General features: G+C 35.2%; 4 protein-coding genes and 1 long non-coding RNA gene across 10 annotated transcripts in view; 1 reads left to right on the forward strand and 4 right to left on the reverse strand.

Annotated features, from left to right (window-relative positions):
• Positions 1-823: 823 nt before the first annotated feature.
• On the reverse strand, positions 824-5554 carry LOC101892830 (zinc finger protein 225). The gene has a single exon (XM_005177408.4). It carries the CDS (start codon positions 5235-5237, stop codon positions 2592-2594), a length of 2646 nt encoding a protein of 881 aa, XP_005177465.1. The 5' UTR covers positions 5238-5554; the 3' UTR covers positions 824-2591.
• A 1123-nt stretch (positions 5555-6677) lies between these two features.
• Positions 6678-8791, reverse strand: LOC101894799 (zinc finger protein 626-like). Of its 2 annotated transcripts, XM_059130980.1 has the most exons (3): positions 8464-8791; positions 8265-8427; positions 6678-8197 (listed from the first exon to the last, which is right to left on the reverse strand). In XM_059130980.1, the coding sequence occupies exons 2-3, from the start codon at positions 8267-8269 to the stop codon at positions 6988-6990; spliced, it is 1215 nt and encodes a 404-aa protein (XP_058986963.1). In that variant the 5' UTR covers positions 8270-8427; positions 8464-8791; the 3' UTR covers positions 6678-6987. The 2 variants fall into 2 exon arrangements, with proteins under 2 accessions (XP_058986963.1, XP_011296514.1); XM_011298212.3 differs by having other exon boundaries at positions 8256-8668.
• Positions 8792-10010: 1219 nt separating this feature from the next.
• Positions 10011-19801, reverse strand: part of LOC101894638 (neogenin) — a 248227-nt gene continuing 238436 nt past the window's right edge. For 3 of the 5 annotated variants that reach the window (XM_059130978.1, XM_059130977.1, XM_059130975.1), the window contains exons 5-10: positions 18407-19758; positions 18225-18349; positions 17579-17716; positions 17333-17516; positions 12694-12884; positions 10011-12621 (exon numbers count right to left, since the gene is read on the reverse strand). In XM_059130978.1, the coding sequence (XP_058986961.1) occupies positions 12392-12621; positions 12694-12884; positions 17333-17516; positions 17579-17716; positions 18225-18349; positions 18407-19758 (2220 nt within the window). In that variant the 3' untranslated portion in view covers positions 10011-12391. The remainder of the gene's footprint in view (positions 12622-12693; positions 12885-17332; positions 17517-17578; positions 17717-18224; positions 18350-18406; positions 19759-19801) is intronic. The other 2 variants (XR_009344111.1, XM_059130976.1) reach the window with 2 other exon arrangements.
• LOC109611620 (uncharacterized) lies at positions 14377-15250 on the reverse strand. The gene has a single exon (XM_020034586.2). It carries the CDS (start codon positions 15115-15117, stop codon positions 14686-14688), a length of 432 nt encoding a protein of 143 aa, XP_019890145.1. The 5' UTR covers positions 15118-15250; the 3' UTR covers positions 14377-14685.
• LOC131806609 (uncharacterized) lies at positions 15285-15590 on the forward strand. Its single transcript, XR_009344112.1, has 2 exons — positions 15285-15377; positions 15445-15590. It is a non-coding gene; the product is annotated as an uncharacterized LOC131806609 (long non-coding RNA).

The raw sequence follows: 19801 nt of genomic DNA on the forward strand, positions 1-19801 counted from the left end.
ACACAGAAAAACTTAGCGAAGGTCCCATGTTCGTTAAAATGATAAATGATTTTACCAAAAATGATAAATGATTTGAAAAAATTAAAATTTTTAGATGTACATCAATTGAAATTGGCTTCAATAAGTACAAAAGCATACTGAAATTTTGTACAATTTGTTAACTCTTTTTACGTTTAATTTTTACCATTTTCATCTCCATTGGTGGACTATTATTTTATACACAATTAATTTTTATTGAAAGTTTTTTATTTATTTATCTTTAAATTATAAAAGTAATGTTTGGGATGGATTAATAATTGGCTCTGGTAACTGTAACTTATTTTCTAAACATTACAAATAAAAAAATGTTTAGCATTTTTTCATGGTAAAATAATATTTTAAAAGGAAAATTATAAATTTTACACTTACGTTGTATATTATTTATTGTTTTGTTGAAAAATAGTAATTATTTACATATAATACCAGCTTATATTTTAAAGGGATTCTGTAATGTGTTGTTGTTGTTTTTTCTTGCTTTTTATAAATGGAAATTCCGAGAAATCCCATTTTATGTGCATCTTAATTAATAATATTTATTCCAGCAGAATATTTTATTTGCGGCTCGATATTGAGAAATTCTTAATGTAGGTATTATAAAAGAAATCATAATCGATGATAGTAAATTACTTTATTTTTCTCATAATTTTTTAGTTATTAAAATTTATCGTTTAAATATCACATAAACACAAAAAATTTAGCCATATTTTAATTATATAATTTTTCATATATTTTCTTTTAAGTGTATCCCAAACTTTAATTTAAAATTATTTATTAATTTTTACCGTTGTTTTTCATTTATTACTTGAACCGTGTGCATTTGAATTTGCATCCACTATAATCTAATGCCAATTATACATATCCCAAAATTGTAACGGTTATCTCGTATATGATCTCTGAAAATACTTTTTTTCGATTTAAAGCGGTACACAATGGGACAATACTTTTTAACTAAACACTCGACAATAAAACAATTTACAAATTTCAATTTTGTTGGTCTTTTGCCAAATAAAAAGGAACATTAAAAATAGTTATGAGACTCCTTATCAATGAAAATTTTTAAAAATCTAAAAAATATTAACTTCAACATTGTTGCAAATAATTTAAAGAAGAATTGAACTACAATTTCCCCTTCAACTTCTTAAAAAAAAAAAAAAACAATTTAAAAACATTAAGTTCGGCCGGGCCGAACTTTTACTACCCTCCACCTTAGGGTAATGTAACATTAGAACCAATTATGTAATGGAACATAATACCAATTTTTAGACATGTTCGTGAAAAAATGTGGCAAAAATCATCAAAATACCGAATATCTGGAGGTGCCGCTATAAAGGGCTATGCATAAACGTGAACCTGTACAATGTTTCGCCAACGGAGCTAGAACCCATTAGAACACACGAATACCAATTTTTAGACAAATCCGCGAAGAGATTTGACAAAAACTATCAAAATACCGAATATCGGGAGGTACCGTTATATGTGAGCTATACCAAAACGTAGGCCTATACATACAATGTTTTGCCACCAGAGCTAGAACCCATGATGACCAACAAATACCAATTTTTAGATAAATCCGTGAAAAACTGTGACAAAAACCATTAAAATACCGAATATCGGGAAGTACCGTTATATGGGGGCTATACCAAAACGTGGACCTATACATACAATGTTTCGCCACCAGAGCTAGAACCCATGATGACCAACAAATACAAATTTTCAGACAAATCTGTGAAAAAATGTTGCAAAAATCATCAAAATACCGAATATCGGAAGGTGCCGTTATATGAGGACTATACCAAAACGTGGACCGACCATTTTCACTACCAGCCATTCTAGACACAATACAAATTGTTCTGCAAAATTGTGAGGCTCTACGTCAAATAATGTGGTCTGTATCTTGATTTCAATAGACAGACAGACGAACAGACGGACATCGTAAAATCGACTTAGAATTTTATGCTGATTATGAATATATATACTTTATGGGGTCTGCGACGAATATTTAGAGACGTTACAAACGGAATGACAATAATATAATAAACAATAATATATCCTTCTTTCCAAGGTAGAGGGAAGAAAAACAATGAACTGAAAAATTGTAAAAAAATACAAACGAAGGGGAAACTACCACGACCTACTGAAAAATATGGAATATTTTCATTAAATTATTTTATTATTTTATTTATTTTATCTTAAAAATGCAGCAGGTGAAACAAATTTGTATACAATTGTAATAAAATTTTTGAATTTCAATAATTTAAAATTCTCTCTTATATTGAATTTCCAAATCTAATTTTCTGTTCAAATCACCATCTCTTAATCAATTATCCCATTGTGTACAAATCTAGGAAAACTACAACGCATTCCATTATGAAATGCTATGCAGAGTTTTTTAAAAAAATCAAATAATTTAAGCACTATTGCATATTTTAAATTTTAGTTCTTTTCTATACGAATTCGGTATTTAACGACTTACCCAGTCTACCCAGATGCATTCATTCACAGGATTTGCAAATATTGCTGCCTGTATAGCTTTACAACTCACTCGTATTACATTATCTATAATTCATATCAACTAAATTATCCTGATGATAAACATTTTCATGGTTTGCAGTTGAGGGATTTTCATGGTCCATGCTGCCATGTGGGGTTTGTGAATTGGGAATATATTCGCCTGGCAATAGATTTGTGGCTACGGATATATCAGCACCAGGCGGTAAACGTTCCTTGGGAATTGCCTTGGGAATATTTTCAAATGCTTCACGTTGTCTACGTCGCAAATCTTCCTCTTGGCGATTCAAATCTTCCAATTGCCTACGGGCTTCCTCGGCTGCGGCTTGCCTGCCAACAAGATCGGTTGGCAAGACATTTGTGGCAATAGAAATGTCAGCGCCGGGTGGCAATCGTTCTTTTGGAATGGCTTTGGGCACATTTTCTAGTGCTTCTCGTTGTTTGCGTTGCAATTCCTCCTCCTGACGTTTCAGCTCCTCCAATTGTTTGCGAGCTTCCTCGGCAATAGCCTCGCGCTCTGCTTGGGCTTTGCGTTTGGCCTCGTATTTGTCACGTTGCTGTATTGCCAATTCCTCCTTGGCCTGATAAACTGTCGAAGGAACAAATGTGGGACGTTCCTGATGCACCTTCATGTGACGTTTAAGAGCAACAACTTGAATGAAACGCATGCCACATTGATCACAAGCGTGTGGTTTCTCACCGGTGTGCGTCATTTCGTGATGTTTTAAAGTTTGTGCTTTAGCAAATCGTTTGGGACAGAAACGACAGGCGAAATCTTTTACGCCCTGGTGGACAATTTTATGATGTCTTCTTAGATTTCCAGAGCCATTGAAACCTTGGCCGCAATCTGGACATGTGTATTTTCCTTCCTTCATCATAAAGTTAATTTGAGGCGACCATGAGGGCAATGCCAATTGAGGTATGGGATTGACAGCAGTACCAGCCAGATCGGCAATGTCGACCCGCTCAACCCTCCTTGGATCCTTTGGAATGGAGTTGACCGAGTCGGCACACACTTTGAGGATTTCTTCTGCAACCTTCTGATGGGATTCCTGTGTATTATCGGGATCAGGTAGTTCTGGAATAGCATCAGCCTGTTCGGGAGGTAATTCACCAGACTCAACTTGTCTCTTACGATAAACCTCAATGGCCCGTAGTACCCTTTTCTCGTGCGTCTTCAAATGTTTGGTTAGGCCCTTTGGATAAAGGAATCGTTTGCCGCAAACTTTACATTCGCATTTCTTTTCGCCCGTGTGTGTCATTTCATGCATCTTACAGGCATTGGATTTGCCAAATGTTTTTCCACAGTATTGGCAAGCATAATCCTTGATCTTCTCGTGTACCACCCGTACGTGCATGCGCAGATTTTGTTTGTTGTGCGAAGCATGAGGACACAGGTCGCATTTGAATTTCTTTTCAGTGTTGTGGGTGGCTATGTGGGTATTCCATTCCTGGCGAGTGGTCTTGCCCACACCACAATAGGGACATACATAATTCTTAATGCCAGCATGACGCATTAGATGGTCTTTGAGGGCACTGTTGATGACGAAACGTTTACCACAGATGTTACAGGGGAATGGCAACTCCTGGCCGGTGTGCTTGAACATGTGTTTCTTCAGGGCCATGGGGCATTTGAATACCTTTTCACATTCGTTGCAAGGATATGATTTGGGTACGTCTTCCTTGGCAATTTTGTGGACCCTCTTCAAGTGCCAGTTCAAGATGCGACGACGAGTGAATTTCATATCACAACCTGGCTGAGTGCAAGGTATCTTCTCCACAGTTTCATCGTGACAATGCTCAACATGCAAACGCAGTCCGTAGGCTGTGGTAAACCCACGTTTACAATTCTCCACTTCGCACTGGAAGGGTAACTTGTCGTTGTGAAACTTCATATGCTCCTCATAGTTCTTTGTTTTCTTGAATTTCTGATGGCAAATGTGGCAATCAATGATGCGATGCAAGTGACGTTCAGCAGCGGGGATACGTTTACGTTTCGGCTTCACCTTGGGATCCTTTGTCTCATCATCTTCCGTTTGTTCCTCCTTATACTCCTTCTTAATGTGTCTTACTCTTGTTGCCAATGGTTTGTCATCATCACTGTCAGTATCGTCATCGTAATTTTCGCCTCCAAATTGATATTCAAAATCACTGTCCTTTTCATCGCCACTGGACTCCTCACTGTTGGAATCATTTATTTCCTCCTTCTCCACTTTCGTCTCAATTCCATCGTCTTCTGGTTCCTCCTTGTCCACATTTTCCAGCATCTTAAATACATCTTCCTCATTTTCAATCATTTCCATTTTATGATTAGTTAGCAAAGGATCAAAATTTAAATTGTCCTCATCCTCGTCTGGCAAACCCAATTGGACCCCCTCAATTGGTTCGGTGACTGGGGCCGCCTCCATCATGTCGAAAGTGTTGGGTGGAAAATTCGTAACAACATGACTGGCCACAAGCTCCTGAAATCTTTGCACCGAATCGGCACAAAGTCTCTGGAAGTCTGCCATATCATTGAGACGGGTATAGCAGACCCCACAAATATTCTTGGGAAAGCCATCATTCTCCTCCACCGATAACGCCGTACACATACACAATTTTTTCTTCAATCCAGCGACCAGGAACAAATTGTAGGCATTGTCATTTTGCAAATACTCCAAGCAAATCCGGCAAATGGAATGAATATCCATGATTGGAAGCGATGATATTATCCAATTTTCTGCTTTTTATTTGTTTTTCTTTTCTGCCCGACACAAAATTTACAATTTTATTTTTAATGCGACAAAAACACCTCGTATGTCAAATAGTCTGCCCGATTGAAGAATTAACACCGACGCCACCGAGTAACGAATAACGAGTAACGAACAAAGACCACTACGATACGGCAACACTGAAAGGAGAGACAGTACAGAGAGAAATCTGAATAAAGATGTGGAATCAAAACAGAAAGGCTGACAAAATACGTTGAATCAAAACAGAAAGGCTAGACTATGGACCAGTGTTGCCACATAAAAACAGCATATTACATACGGAGGATGAAAATATTACACATTTATGAAAAATTACACATGTGTTAATTTTTTATTTTGTTAAATAAAAACGTCTATACATGGTAAAATTAAGAAGGTAAAGGTATTTCAAAAAATCATACCCATCATTTTCTGTAACAAGGTTTCCATCTCTGATTTGTGTATTTACTATGAGTTTATAAATATATATTTTGACAAAACGATGTTGTGAAACATATAATTCTGAAAAAAAAATTGTAAACATATGTTTGCATGACTTTACCTTCCTGATTCTACAATGCGTCTATCATTTTGTGCCAAGTTTTTATAAAAATGTATAACTAAAAATATAATTTCCCCGATAAGCAGACCATCTTTCTTCACTAATAAGCAAACGTTTTAATAAAAATAACAATACTGGAATTAAGCCTAACTATTTTTCAACAGCAAAATACTATGGTATCTCGAATAAACGTGCAAACACTGTTCCATAATTCTAATAAATACACGTTATTTTTTCTACTTAGTTTTAGTAAACATTTCTATCGTCGGTCCAAAGTGTAGGACTCCATTCCAATGTATACCTTTTTTAAAATCCAATGTTTCAAATTGTGTTTCTTAGATCTGTTTAGGAATTATTTGATGTGTTAAATATTCGATTGCATAAGTCTTGAGATTCTCCTATTGGCTTAATTTAATATTACTCTCTATTACAAAGAGTAATGTTTTTCAAAATGAAATTGACAGCATTGTAAAATTTGCTGATTGTTACCAATATCTTGATTTTATCCCAGCAATATTGAATGGTCACAACATTCACTTCTTCCCTTTCCCAAAAATCATCAGAATTAAATGAAAGTGTACACATGGAATGAAAAATTAAACACGATATGTGTAATTACACATGGGTGGCAACACTGCTATGGACTTGAGTGAAAACCGAGTACTCGACTATTCATAGTAATGTCAAATAGTACCGAGTCAATTTTTTTCTCGTGTTGCCACAATGCAAATCTTTTGTGATTGCAGAGTTGCCATCTCGTTTAACTCTAGAATCCCAATCCCATAAAATTTATTTAATAATTACATATACAAATCAAGCCAAAACAAAAAAATATCGTATTTAGATCGTAATATTGAATGTATAATCTAATTTATTTATTAATAGTGTGTGTATGTTTTCATTATATATTTAACAACACATTAACCGCAATGTTTAAATGTGTATGTCGTGTTAGCCAACCGTAATGAAAAATAACGTTACGTTACCGCTACGATACAACAAAAATAACGTATCATGAATTTGATTTATTGCACAAGAAAATGAAAATACTGAAAAATATATCACATACATAATATTTAAATTAACATTATGAGTTAAGGAGGGTATTAACACTAATAATACTTTTTATGGGTCTAAAGTTAGATTTTTTCAACGAGAATCCGTCTGCGGCGTATAGCATTTATTTACATCACAATTCAGCGACCAGTTTATCCAGTTAGAGCCATATTGATGTTCGAAAGCAGGCGGATCTGATTCACGTTGCTTTGAAACGAGATCAGAAGATAACACACTTTTGCATTCGGGCTGATGCGTGCGTTGCAATTCATCTCCACGCTGTTTCACCTCATCCAAATGTTTGACTTTTTCCTTGCGTTCCCCCAACGTATGGGTCATTTCATGCATTTTGCAGGTTATTGATTTGTCAAAGGTTTTACCACAATAGGGACACACATAGTTGCAGGATGATGACAACTCGTGGTTGGTATGCTTCATCATGTGTTTATTCAAAGCCATGGGGCATTTAAAAGCTTTATCGCATTCTTTGCAGGTATGCATTTTCGAACCTTTACTCACAACATCCATGACAATGTTATGGGCTCGTTTTAAATGCCAGTTTAGGATGCGGCGGCGAGGAAATTTCATATCGCAACCGGGTTGGGTGCAAGAAATCCTATCCACAATATCGTCATGAACACGTTCTACGTGCAAACTAAGCCCATGAGCTGTTGTAAATCCTCGTTTGCAGTTTTCCTCCTCACACTGGAACGGTAACTCAATGTCATGCATCTGCTTGTGTTTCTCATAGTTTTTAATTTTCTTAAACTTCTGGTGGCAAACACTGCACTCCGAAATTGGATTCTGTGGTCGTTTTGAAGCTGTAACGCCCTTGCTTTTGGCACTAACATTTGTTAACAGAGGATCAAAATGTGAACTATTCTCATCTTCCTCCATTTGGACATCCTCAATTGGTGTATCTGTGGATAGCTCACCTTCCAATTCACATGGGCTGGGTTCAAATTTGGTAACAATTTGCCTTGAAACAAGTTCCTCAAATCTGTGGACTGAATCGGCACAAAGTTTCTGAAAATCTGCCATATCATTGAGCCGATCATAGCAGTCCTTGCAAATGTTCTTGGGAAATTTGTCATTTTCTTCCACCAACAGTGATGTACACATACATAATTTCTTCTTTAGACCAGCAACTAGGAACAGGTTGTAGGCATTATCATCCTCTAGACTCTCCAGACAAATTCGACAAATGGAATGGATATCCATGATTGAAAAGCCTAAGAAATGGCCTGGTTTCCAACGGATTGCGGGTTTGTTGTCCCGTATGTCCACCTGCTTCGTATGTGTTCTGTTCAATTGGGACATTTGGATTAATACATTTTTGGGAAATTTGCGATTTTACTCACTGTTCTTACAACATATGAATATCCTGATGATCCTATTCAACCAAGGTGTCCAATTCCTCCAATTTCCTCCCTTTTGTGCGGAGGTGAGTTGGTTGAGCCGGCGTTTGGGAGGGACGGGAATCCGTCCCCAACAAAAAATACTTTCCTGGAATCAGGGTACAAATAAATACAGCTGGAAAAAATATCCTCGAGTTAAGCCGCTGGAGACCCACGCATTGGAGGTTATGTTGGCGGTCAGGTTTTACTGTTTTTTAAATCACGCACAATCTCAAATCACTCATATGCACATTTGTTCTATTTGTTTCTAGATATTTATATATACATTTTTATACGTAAATAATTAAATAATTAATGAATTAATGAATTAATTAACAATTTACAAACCGACGCCACCGAGAGAGTGAATGAACTAACGAACAAAGGATACTTGGCAGCACTGAAAAGAAAGACAGCACAGAAAGAAAATCTCAATAAAGATGGGAATCAAAAGGGAAAGGCCGACAACACAAGTGGAATCAAAACAAAACGGCCGACAACATAAGTGGTTTGAACACACATTCACCAAAGGAGCGCGGAACTAGCTGTTATGTCGCAACAATGGCAACACTGAAAAGAAAGACAGCACAGAGAGAAAATCGATAATAAAGGTGGGAATCAAAAGGGAAAGGCCGACAACACAAGTGGAATCAAAACAAAACGGCCGACAACATAAGTGGTTTGAACACACATTCACCAAAGGAGCGCGGAACTAGCTGTTATGTCGCAACAATGGCAGCACTGAAAAGAAAGACAGCACAGAGAGAAAATCGATAATAAAGAGGGAATCAAAACAAAACGGCCGACAAAGTGGTTTGAACACATTCACCAAAAGAGCACGGAACCAGCAACGCCGTCAATGTTATTACTTCGCAGTGATTAACAAGATCCATGACGCCGCCCAGATTCACCGACGCCGTCAATTGCTAACATTGAATATGAAAAGACTTTGATTTCAATTAATTTTTTAATAATGTTTTAATTTCTTATTTATCACTCACATCATAGAACAATTATCATTATCATTATCATAGAACAATTTTTGATCAAAATTAAAATTATTCGCCCTCTTTAACTTGATAAAAATTTAGGTTCGAGTGAATCAATAAAACAAATTAAACAATTTTTTTCATTATGAATTATTTATTCACTTGTATATTTATAAATTAATTATATTTTTTTACACATTTATTTTCATTTCCTTTTTAGCAATAATTGCTTTGTCATTTTTTAATATATATTTTCACAATATTCTCATTCTTACTATCCAATAATAATAATAATTTCTTATATAATATAATTTAATTGTATTATATTAAAGAAGATTTTGTGCAAAACAAAAAATGAACATTTGTATTTTTAAGAAATGTTTTGTTTTTAATTTTTTAAAGTGATGGTTTATGTATATTTAGAGTAAAAATGTATAAGTTATTGTAGTAAACTTATTTATGTGATTTTAATGCGACCATAGAGTGGATGAATAATGTTTTCTTTTGTTTTCCAAGTTAAGAAAAATAAATGTGACGTAAAAAAACATTTAATTTTTTGGTTTTCCAGATTTATAAAATCTGTAGAAAGTAAAATCCTAAAATCATTTTTCTTAACCTATAAAAAACAAAAGAGACCATTTTTATTTATAGATTTATGCATTTTTCTAATGAATGTATTTATAAAAAATCGATTTTATGACTCATTTTTTTCATTCACAATGGCAAAATATGTTATATATGTATATGTATTTATATCTAAATATATAAATGTGTGGTTTTACATGGCTGAGGATTTGCTTTCTATCTTTTTCGTTTTCATGTTTCACTTATCGTATTACTTTTAAAAGCTTAGTTTAATAACTAATTACAAAATTAAGATCTGACAAAGGAAAAACAAAGAAGTAAGGCATACAAAATAACTTAATTAATGGCATTACAAAAAAGAAAACAAAGTAAAATAATAATATATATTTTCTTTAATTATAGTACTTAAAATATATCGTTTTAATAACAAGACAATTAATTCCTAAAATATAAATCTTAGTTTTTTTTTTGGCTAATATAAGTGTTGATTATATACTCAAGTCTAAAGTCAATAATTTTTAGTAGTTTTTTATAGGCAGTAAGTCAATTTTCCATAAATGCTACTAAATGCAATGCAATTTTTAACCTAAATAAAATTGAAATTTGTATTTTTTTAATCTAAAAATTAACCAAACAAATGATAACCTGGAAAAACAGGAAAATCGTAGTGTTTCTCTAGTTAAGATTCAAGTCCAGTTCTAAAAAATGGGAAAAATAAAAAAACCTATTTCCAAAAAGAAAAAAACATTTAAGTTGGGAATACATAAAGCGCTTATATGGCTGGCATCTTCTAAAATGAACAAAGGAGGCAGTCATATAAGCGCTTTATGTATTCCCTCCTTTACTCTGCTTCAGAACTGCAAGAATTTAAAAATGTTTACTACAATAACCGATTTTTTCTTATGATAACGAAAAAAATGCAAAGCTAGTAGATTGCAGATTCTGGAACAGAAACATTTTTGTCGTTTGTGTTTTTAAAAAAATTAAAATATTTAGCTTGTTCGCTTGGTCGGAAGACTGAAGTCAGACGTTGAAAAATTACGAGACTTTTTGGAAATCAGAGATTGAGGTGTTCTAATTTTCCTTCACCTCAAAAACTTTCAATGAAACACTTCACCATCTGACTATAGAATTAAATAATTATAAAAACAATTAGAAGGAATTCATGAAAAACATAAATCCTTTAATTGACGTTAAGAAACATATAAAAGAAGTTTAAAATAAATGGCACATTAGTTATTCATAAGAAACAAGGTGCAATTCTGTAAGTTCGGTGTGCGCTAAGTAGTGGAAATTGTTGCTTATATCGTAATTTACGATAAAAGAAAATTTCATAAGGATCGTAATAAAATTTAAGAACTAAGAACAATCGAAAACGAAAAAGTATTTAAGAAAATTATTTGGTTATTAAAAATTTTAGAGGATGGAATTTAGACTTTTTTATTATTCCGAGTTTAAAAAAAAAATTAAAAATATCCATGCAATACAACCGAAAGAAATTTGTTTGAATTAAAAAACTTTTAGAAATAAAAATTAAAAAAAAGGATTTTACCTCTTGAAAAAAAAAATAGTTAAACAATCTATCTTAGTTCCGATTATAATTTTTAGACATTTTCTATGATAAGTTCTTAAGTGGTTAAGATGGCTAGCTTATGGTATAAAGTAAAAAATAATCGTTATTTTTAAATCGTGTCGCTTTGCTTTCGTATTTAAATTTGTGATAATTTTATATCGTAAAGTTAGTTGTATATTCGTATAGTTTAAATGTTAGTTATAAATATTTTGTCCAAGGGGGGTAGTTTAAAAATGGAAAAGGGGAAGTAGGTATGATTAGGCCTTATTAGGTATTAGAGAATAATGTATGTGTTTGTTTTTATTTGTTTGCTTTGTTTTAACATACATTCACACGCACACATATCTTAATTAAGGTTTGTTTGTTTTGCATTTGTTTGTTGTTTGATTCGGGTTTTATCTAAATAGACTATAATTAAGTTGTTTTGCTTTGTTTTCTTTTTGTTATAATAAAAAATATGTTTATTTTTTTGTTGTTATACATTTAAATATTTACACAGACTTTCTTTCGTTTTTATCATAATCGAAAATTGATTTCTTTTAAAATATTATTTCATAAAAAGAAATAATAAACTTACAGCGAATTTTGTGTTATTCGTTTGATCCGTTACAGCTAAAAGGGAATTCTTGCCACAAGAAACCTCTATAAAATAAACTAAAAGAGGAAATTAAAAACTGCCTTTGGATGTTCTCACGGCCCAGTTATATACACACATATCCATATGTATAAATCCCATGAGTTATCTGTTCTTAGAATTTGGTTGTCAGAGTACTACAACTTTCATTGTTTCTTGACCGCAGAGGTGATGCTGGTTGTGATTTCGTTGCTGTTGAGCTCAAAGATTTCCTTCGTAATTCTTTGGCCTTTATCGTTGTTGTTGTTATACGCGGTGTTATGGCAGCTATAATTTTATTCGTTAAAAACAAAGGTAACTTAATGGGTTTCTGATAATGTTAACATTCGAATTCATTGGCCGTTATTGCACTCAAATCTTTCATTAGACCCTCCAAATTGGCCATTTCCTGATTGAGTTCTTCGGTTGATGTGCTTGGGGCTAGCCTTTGTATCTCATCATTTGAATGGGCCACCGAGGGGCCACTCTGCAAGCGATTGGGTGTGGCAGCTGAAAATGAGGGTTTCTTGTATGGTGATTGATTTTGTGGACGTATTGTTACGGCAGGCGCTGTAATTGAGAGGGGAGAAAAGGGGAAGAATTAGCTTTTGTCTGTAAAATATTTGTTGCAAAATTTCTTACTGTGTTTGTTAACGGGCGTTACTGCACCTGTTGGTGGTGGTCCGGGTACACTGAAACTTTTTAGCGGATGACCGCGTTTGGTACTTTCAATTGTGGAGACTCCCCCGTTACTGGCAGCCCCTGATGCAGCACCGCCAGCCACAGAACCAGGACCTCCTGCACCACCAGCTCCGCCAGGGTAACCAGTATTGCTGAAAAGACAAAAAAGTTTTTGAATTTGAATAGCCTTCTTTTTATTTTCATATAGGAGGTCTTCTATTTATAGAAGGTCGATGGAGGTTTTTATACTCTACAAAACCCTTGATATATTCCAGAATTTTAAGAATTTAAATGTATTTACTACGATAACCGATTTTTTTCTTTATGTTATCGAAAAAAATTACAAAACTAGTAGATGCTTGCAGGTTGTACAACAGAGCATATACAGGGCGAGATGAAAAAACTGCAACCAACTTCAGACTGATGTCATTTCTAAGCCACTCGTCCGACAGCTGTTAAAATTATCCCATCCCAGTGACAGCTCATTATATTGTTTACAAGCGTACAAAAGCATTTTGGTGAGAATTTTCCAGAAAAAAAAGTTATTCGATTATGGAATTCAAGCGTGATAGTGTGATTTCTTTATTTTTGGCTGGAAAAACGCAAGTGGCTATCGTTAGAGCACTCCAGCATTTAAATGTGAATAAATCTTTTGTGTCTCGTACCATCGCTCGTAACTGTTACCGTGATACTGGTAGCGTAGCCCGACGTCAAGGAAGTGGACGGAATAAAACAGAAACATCAGCAGAAATGGTTCGAAAAGTAAAGAGGCGACTTGATCAAAACCCGCGTCGCAGTCGCCGAAAAATGGCATGTGAGCTGAACATATTGCAATATTCCATTCGGTAAATATTGAAAAATGAGCTCGGTGTAAAGCCATTGAAATTCCAAAAAGTGCAAGAACTTACACCGCAACAGAAAGATAATAGACTCAAAAGAGCTAAAGTGTTGCATCGCTTGGTCGAAAGTGGTGAACTGCCGAATTTGGTTTTCTCCGATGAGAAAACACTCGTTGTCCAAAAGTTTGTAAAAAAACAAAATGATCGAGTCTACTTGCCGAAGAGGTCAGGTGAAAATGTGCATCTTCGGTTGGCCATCAGAACTCAAGCGCCGGCCATGGTGGTCCGTCGTATTAATCGACCGTGTAATCAGAATAAATACCGAAAATTATATTCTAGACGGTGTATTAACGCAAACATTTTGGCCGCAGACCTTGGACATTCCAACAGCACTCAGTACCATCGCACTCAGCACGCACCACCCAAGAATGGTTACAAAATGAGTTTCCCCGCTTCATTTCCAGCTCACAATGACCACCAAATCTCCGGATACTAATCCGTTGGACTATTGTGTCTGGAGTATTTTGGAAAGCAGAGCAATATTGTGTGACGGTTTTATTGGCCGTTTGAAGGACATAATTCGTGTCAGAGGTGACCAATTCGAACAAATCTAAGCTTATTCTAAAATTTGATGATATTTCCGACATTTTTTGCTTTTATTCAATACAATTTAAAAAAATGTAAAAATAATGGCGTTTTCTTAATCTCGCCCTGTATATGTTGTTCTTTTATAAATAGTAGGACTTAAAATATTTTGAATAATATCATCTATATTTAAAATTTATAGGAGAAATTTTATTTCACTTTCTCTCTCTCTCTCTAGTGGAGAGTCTTTGTCTTTAGAATGGTAGGCTTTTATCGAATATTTTTATTCATAGAAAACAAATATTTTACTTTTGACGATAATAAATCATGAGCAAACCCTTTTAATTGTTACTTATTAATTCGGAAAGAAATAATATAAAAACTATTATTGGTAAAAAGTATTCCTTCAATTTCAAGAAGTATTTCCATAAAACTAAAATATTATGCCCCGTTCTTTCTCCCATAATCTTTTTTTTTTAATAATAAATCTTTATTTTTAAAAAGTACTCCTTCAATTTCAAAAAGTATTTCATGCGCCGTACTTTTTCTCTTTTTCCTTGGCCAAAAGATCTTGCTTGCGTTTGCGCCTATCTTTCTGTAATTTTCTTTGAGGAGTAAATAATGCTGATCTTCTTTTGCGCCGCCTCTTTTTCACTTTTTGTTCTAGAGCCATCTCTCGATATGGTCGCTTTTGTTCTTCGCTCATATCATTCCACATATGACCAGCCGTTTTTGCCAGCCTAGCTAAATGTTTTGGATGATTTTGTGATTCTTGCATTGCCTTAATACGTACTTCAGCAAAGAAATTTAGAAATGGATTTGGTGTGGCTGCCAGTCGGACTTCACGTAAAATTTCTCGCTTCAATGTACTCGGCGTGAAGGTGACACGAGTTTTGCGAGTTGTGGGTCGTACCAAAGTTGAAAAGATTTCACAGATGGAATTCCAAACGATGGAGGCCATAAGAAAATTTGAAAGAACTATTGTCCAAGTTTAATTTCGTAAAAGATAGAAAATTTCAGTTAGGAAATATAGAAATAATTTTTGACATATCTATTTTTTTGTTTTGAAATGTTTTGTTTTGGAACAGATTTTGAAAACTTAAATTGAAAGTGGCTGGCCACAAAATGGGAAAATATATCAATGTGAGAATATATAAAATGCCTTTCTGACTGGCTTAAGTCATCAGCTGACTTCTTCGGAAAAGAACAAAGGAGCATAGGGTAAGTATAAATTATGGATCGAAATTAAACAACGTCAATTTTAAATTCCTTTCTCGTTTAACTTCAGCCCGTAAAAAGTATTTTATGAATCTGCACCCATGTCTGCACCTTTTAAATATTTTAAATACAACCACGTTTGCCATTTATTTGATGAATTCTATTTAAACAAGTAAAATAGTATCAGTCGGTTTTGCCGACAGATGTAAACTCCCAGCCTTGAGTTATGATTATTCAAACTGTTGACCCTTTATGGGGGAGGTTCCGAAATAGTTGGCCAATATTGACCATTTCGTATCTGACCTAGGTCTGATATAAATATTACAACGTGCCATATATCTATAGACTTTATATGAGATATCTGAAAAATTTAGCTAATCGCCATATTCCACTTCATCTAATACAGATAAAAATATTGGTATGTACAGAATTTAAAGGAAATCGAACATTTGTATCCAATTTTATACGAAATCATAAATTCCGATATTCATTTCAGATTTCTGATTTAGAGAAATGTTTAGATATAGCTAGATGTAAGGAATCGCCGACTTGTTTCGCAAGTTATGACATATATAAGTATTGGAAATTGTGACCCTTTGTGGGTGAGATACCAGAAGGTTTTCCCAGATATATATCACCTTCACAAAAGATCTTGTGTTAGCAAAAATGTTTGGATGTGTGAAATCTGCTTATTTTACTTTTTTTGAGCGTTTTGTTCATCAAATGCGGGGGAGGTACCAAAGGGATTGGTCCGATCTCTACCATCTTTATGACAGATCTTGTGTTGATAGGAATACTGCGATGCGCCAAGCCTGAATGTAATCGGAGGTTCATTTCGTGTTTTATGAGCTTTATAAATATTCAAAATTTTCATCCTTCGTGGGGGAAGAACCAGAAGGAATGGGCCGATATATTCCATCTCCACACAAGACCATGGGCTTATAAAAATATTTTGATGTATTTAATTAGAAGATAATCCGACACTTACATCACATTTTATAAAAGTTATAAGTATGCACATTTTGACCCTCTGAGGGGGAGGTACCAGAAGCAGTGGACCATTTATATTCCATCTTTACACCAGACCTTGGATTAATAAAAATATTGTGATGTGTGTAATTTGAAGACAATCGGAGTTTTACAACACATTTTATAAGACTGGTAGTTATTCAAAATTTTGACCCTTTGTGGGGTGGTACTTGATGGAATGGGCCGATATTGTCCATTTTCGCACTTGACGTAGCACAGACAGAAATATAAGGATTTGCAAAGTTGGAGCAAAATCCGATCATCCTTTCTCTTACAGTGCAGTAAAATACCTTTTTTTTTTAAATTCGACCTTTTGTGGGGAGGTACCACAAGGGGTGTTCCGATGCTGCCCATCTCCGAACTCGATCTAAGTTTGGCAATAATATTACAATGTACCAAATTTGGATCAAATCGAATACTCTCTTCGAGAGTTATCGTGCGCACCAACCAGCGAGACAGACAGTCGGACGGACGGACATCGCTAGATCTACTCTAAATGTCCTGAAACCAATTTGGTCCAAAGAGACATTTGGTCTAAAACTGTTATTTCGATGAGGCACGTTTTGGTCGTATCAAATGAAATATATCCTCTCTACCCATATGGCTGAGGGTATAATAAGAAGGTTGAGATCGTTGGAAAATTATTGCCATAATCGCCATAATCGATCTAGGATAATAGTCTATCTCTATTGTTTTGACAGAGTTTCACCCAAGGCCTACATAGTTTCGGCCAGAAAGACAACTTTTGACAATAATTTGAAAATACTTGGTTGTCAGATGGGCTTTCTGACCGACCCTTATATAGGCCATCATTAGACAGAGTCAAATCACAGCAGTTAAAGTTGTAGTAAGCTTATTGTCAAAAGTGGTCTTCTTGACCGACGTTATATTGGTTACATCCATAAAATGTTCATATTTTTTCCACTTACCAGAAATTCGAATCATATGTGCCATATGGATGCTCTGGCGTTTGTGCCAATGAATTGTTTTGTGGCTGGGATAGGCTTTGCTGTGAGAGACCCGTATCAACATTCATATGAGATCGATTGGCTGGTATGTTGTATTGCGTTCGGGGATATTGTGGTCTTTCCATTGTAGAATTCAACGAGGTGGCTATGGGGTTTTAAGAAGTATATTAATATGTGTTTGTTAAATTTTGGTATCGAAAAACTTACTCATATAGCCTGGTACATAAGAACGTTTGTCCAAAGAGTTGGTTATGTGATTTGGCACCGGCGTGTCCACATCGTAATCATGACCCACTGAACGGGGTAAAGTTAAGGCACCACTACTGGAGGCAGCATCACTACAACCTAAAAAAAAACAAGATGATGTGAATCCATCTATAAACATTACTGGACAAAGTTTGAGAGTAGTGAGGTTATGTTATTACATTTGAAGAGACTTAACCAAAATGTTTAAAAATAAATAAAAAAAATATAATAAATGCAGTAGGAAAGGGGGAATGAATGAATGAACTTATTAATCATGACATCCAATTTCATTTATAAAAAGTTTGGGTAGAAATTCTTGCACTTCTACTATTTCTTATTTTTATTTACTACCTCCCGCGGTAGGGTTAAGCAGCCAACTAGCTTTCCATACTTTATTAGCGCTCTCTTTTTAAAGGAAGATAAGTTGAGAATTCTACAAAACTTTCTAACCAAAAGCAACAAAGTAATCAGAATATAAAATAAAATATTTAACGAAGAAATTTTTTAAACAAAATGTTTAACCTATTAACCTCTTTTCAGTCGATCACAATCATAACATCAATTTTGTAAAATGAAAAAAACAATTAAATTCTTCCTACGAACTTACCCGGTGTCGAACCATGCATTGTCTTATCGATATTCTTCAATTCCATTTGATCATGATGGATCCATAGATCTGGTGGCTTTGGTACACCCATATTACTCTTCTGATAGCTGTTCGAAGATGGGAGACTAGATAATAAGAACTTTGTTGATTTTTTACAACAAACAAACTACCATGCTACATACCTCTTTTTCGTATGCTCCGGTGTGGATTGTGGTTTACGTCGGCACATTATCACAATGACAGCGACCACGATGAAGAGGATCAGGGCAAAACCAAATATAACCATATAGAGTATCATTTCATTGTTGATGCCTTTGTTAATGGCGGTGGGTTCTTGTTTGACGGTCCCAGCCCCTGTTGTGTAGGCAACCAATGCGGAGAAGGGGGCGGTGTTGGCCCCACCCCCCGTTCCGCTGGCAATTTTATTCGTTCTCGCCTGCACTTTAAAATAGTACGTTGTATGGGGTTTTAGATTAGGTAAAATAAACGAAGTTTCATCTCCACTAAATGTTTGTATGTTCCAATCACGATCACGCTTCGTTGTATCTGTGGTGTAATAGATATTATATCCCGAAATGGGATATACTGTATGTTTTGGCTGCATCCAGTGTAGTATGACATTTTGGGAATTCTGTTCATCGGGCTGGACTGATAATTCTCGTGGTGGTGTTATGGGTATATTTTGATAGGTGGTATTCAATACCGCCATGGACCAGGCTGATTCTCGACGTCCCTTCACCACTTTCACCGAAAATTCATATTGGGTATTTGGCCTGAGATCGGTAATCATGGTATTCAAATCGCTAGTATTGTGATAACGATATCGTGTCGTTTGAGATATGCCATAACGCACGGTGTAGTGACGATTATCTGTAACATGCTGATTTTTATTCAAGGTAGTATCTATCCAGTACACAACTATGGAAGAGCTAGACATTGTTATGGCCCTTAAACCCACCGGAACTTCCAGCGGTGTGGGTATATCTATGGGATTTTCATTTATGGTCTTGATATTATCATATATTGGTTGCCCATCACCCTGAATATTGCGTGCCCTTAAAGAGACCACATATTCGGTATTGGGTTCTAAATCCTTGAGCTCATAATAACGATCAGTCTCCTTAAGTTCAACGGTATTTTCATCGGGTATGCCTCGGCCCCAACCCAATACGTAGTTGCGAATTTTTATTTCATGCTGTTGTGGCGGACCCCAATGCAAAGCAATAGTGTCAGCTCCCGGTTGAATACCAATCCATACAGGACGTCCCGGCACTTGGGTTTCATCTAAATCATTTTCCAAGGTCATAACACGATACCATTCCGTAAAAGGTCCCGAGCCGTTTACAGTCATGGCGGCAATTTTTACTTGGTACTCGGAATTACGATCTAAACCACTCAATTCATAGTAACGTATATTGGCGGGGGTGCTCTTTACCTGGGGAGCATCCTTGAGTTTGCGATAACGTATTTTATAACCAGTTATTTGGCCATTGCGTTCCTCCTCAGCCGGTGGTTCCCAGTGTATGGTAATGGACTAAAATGAGGAAATGAAAATATTGGAATTTATTAGGAATCAT

This window comes from Musca domestica, unplaced genomic scaffold, assembly GCF_030504385.1.
Source record: "Musca domestica strain aabys unplaced genomic scaffold, Musca_domestica.polishedcontigs.V.1.1 8, whole genome shotgun sequence".
Lineage (NCBI taxonomy): Eukaryota > Metazoa > Arthropoda > Insecta > Diptera > Muscidae > Musca > Musca domestica.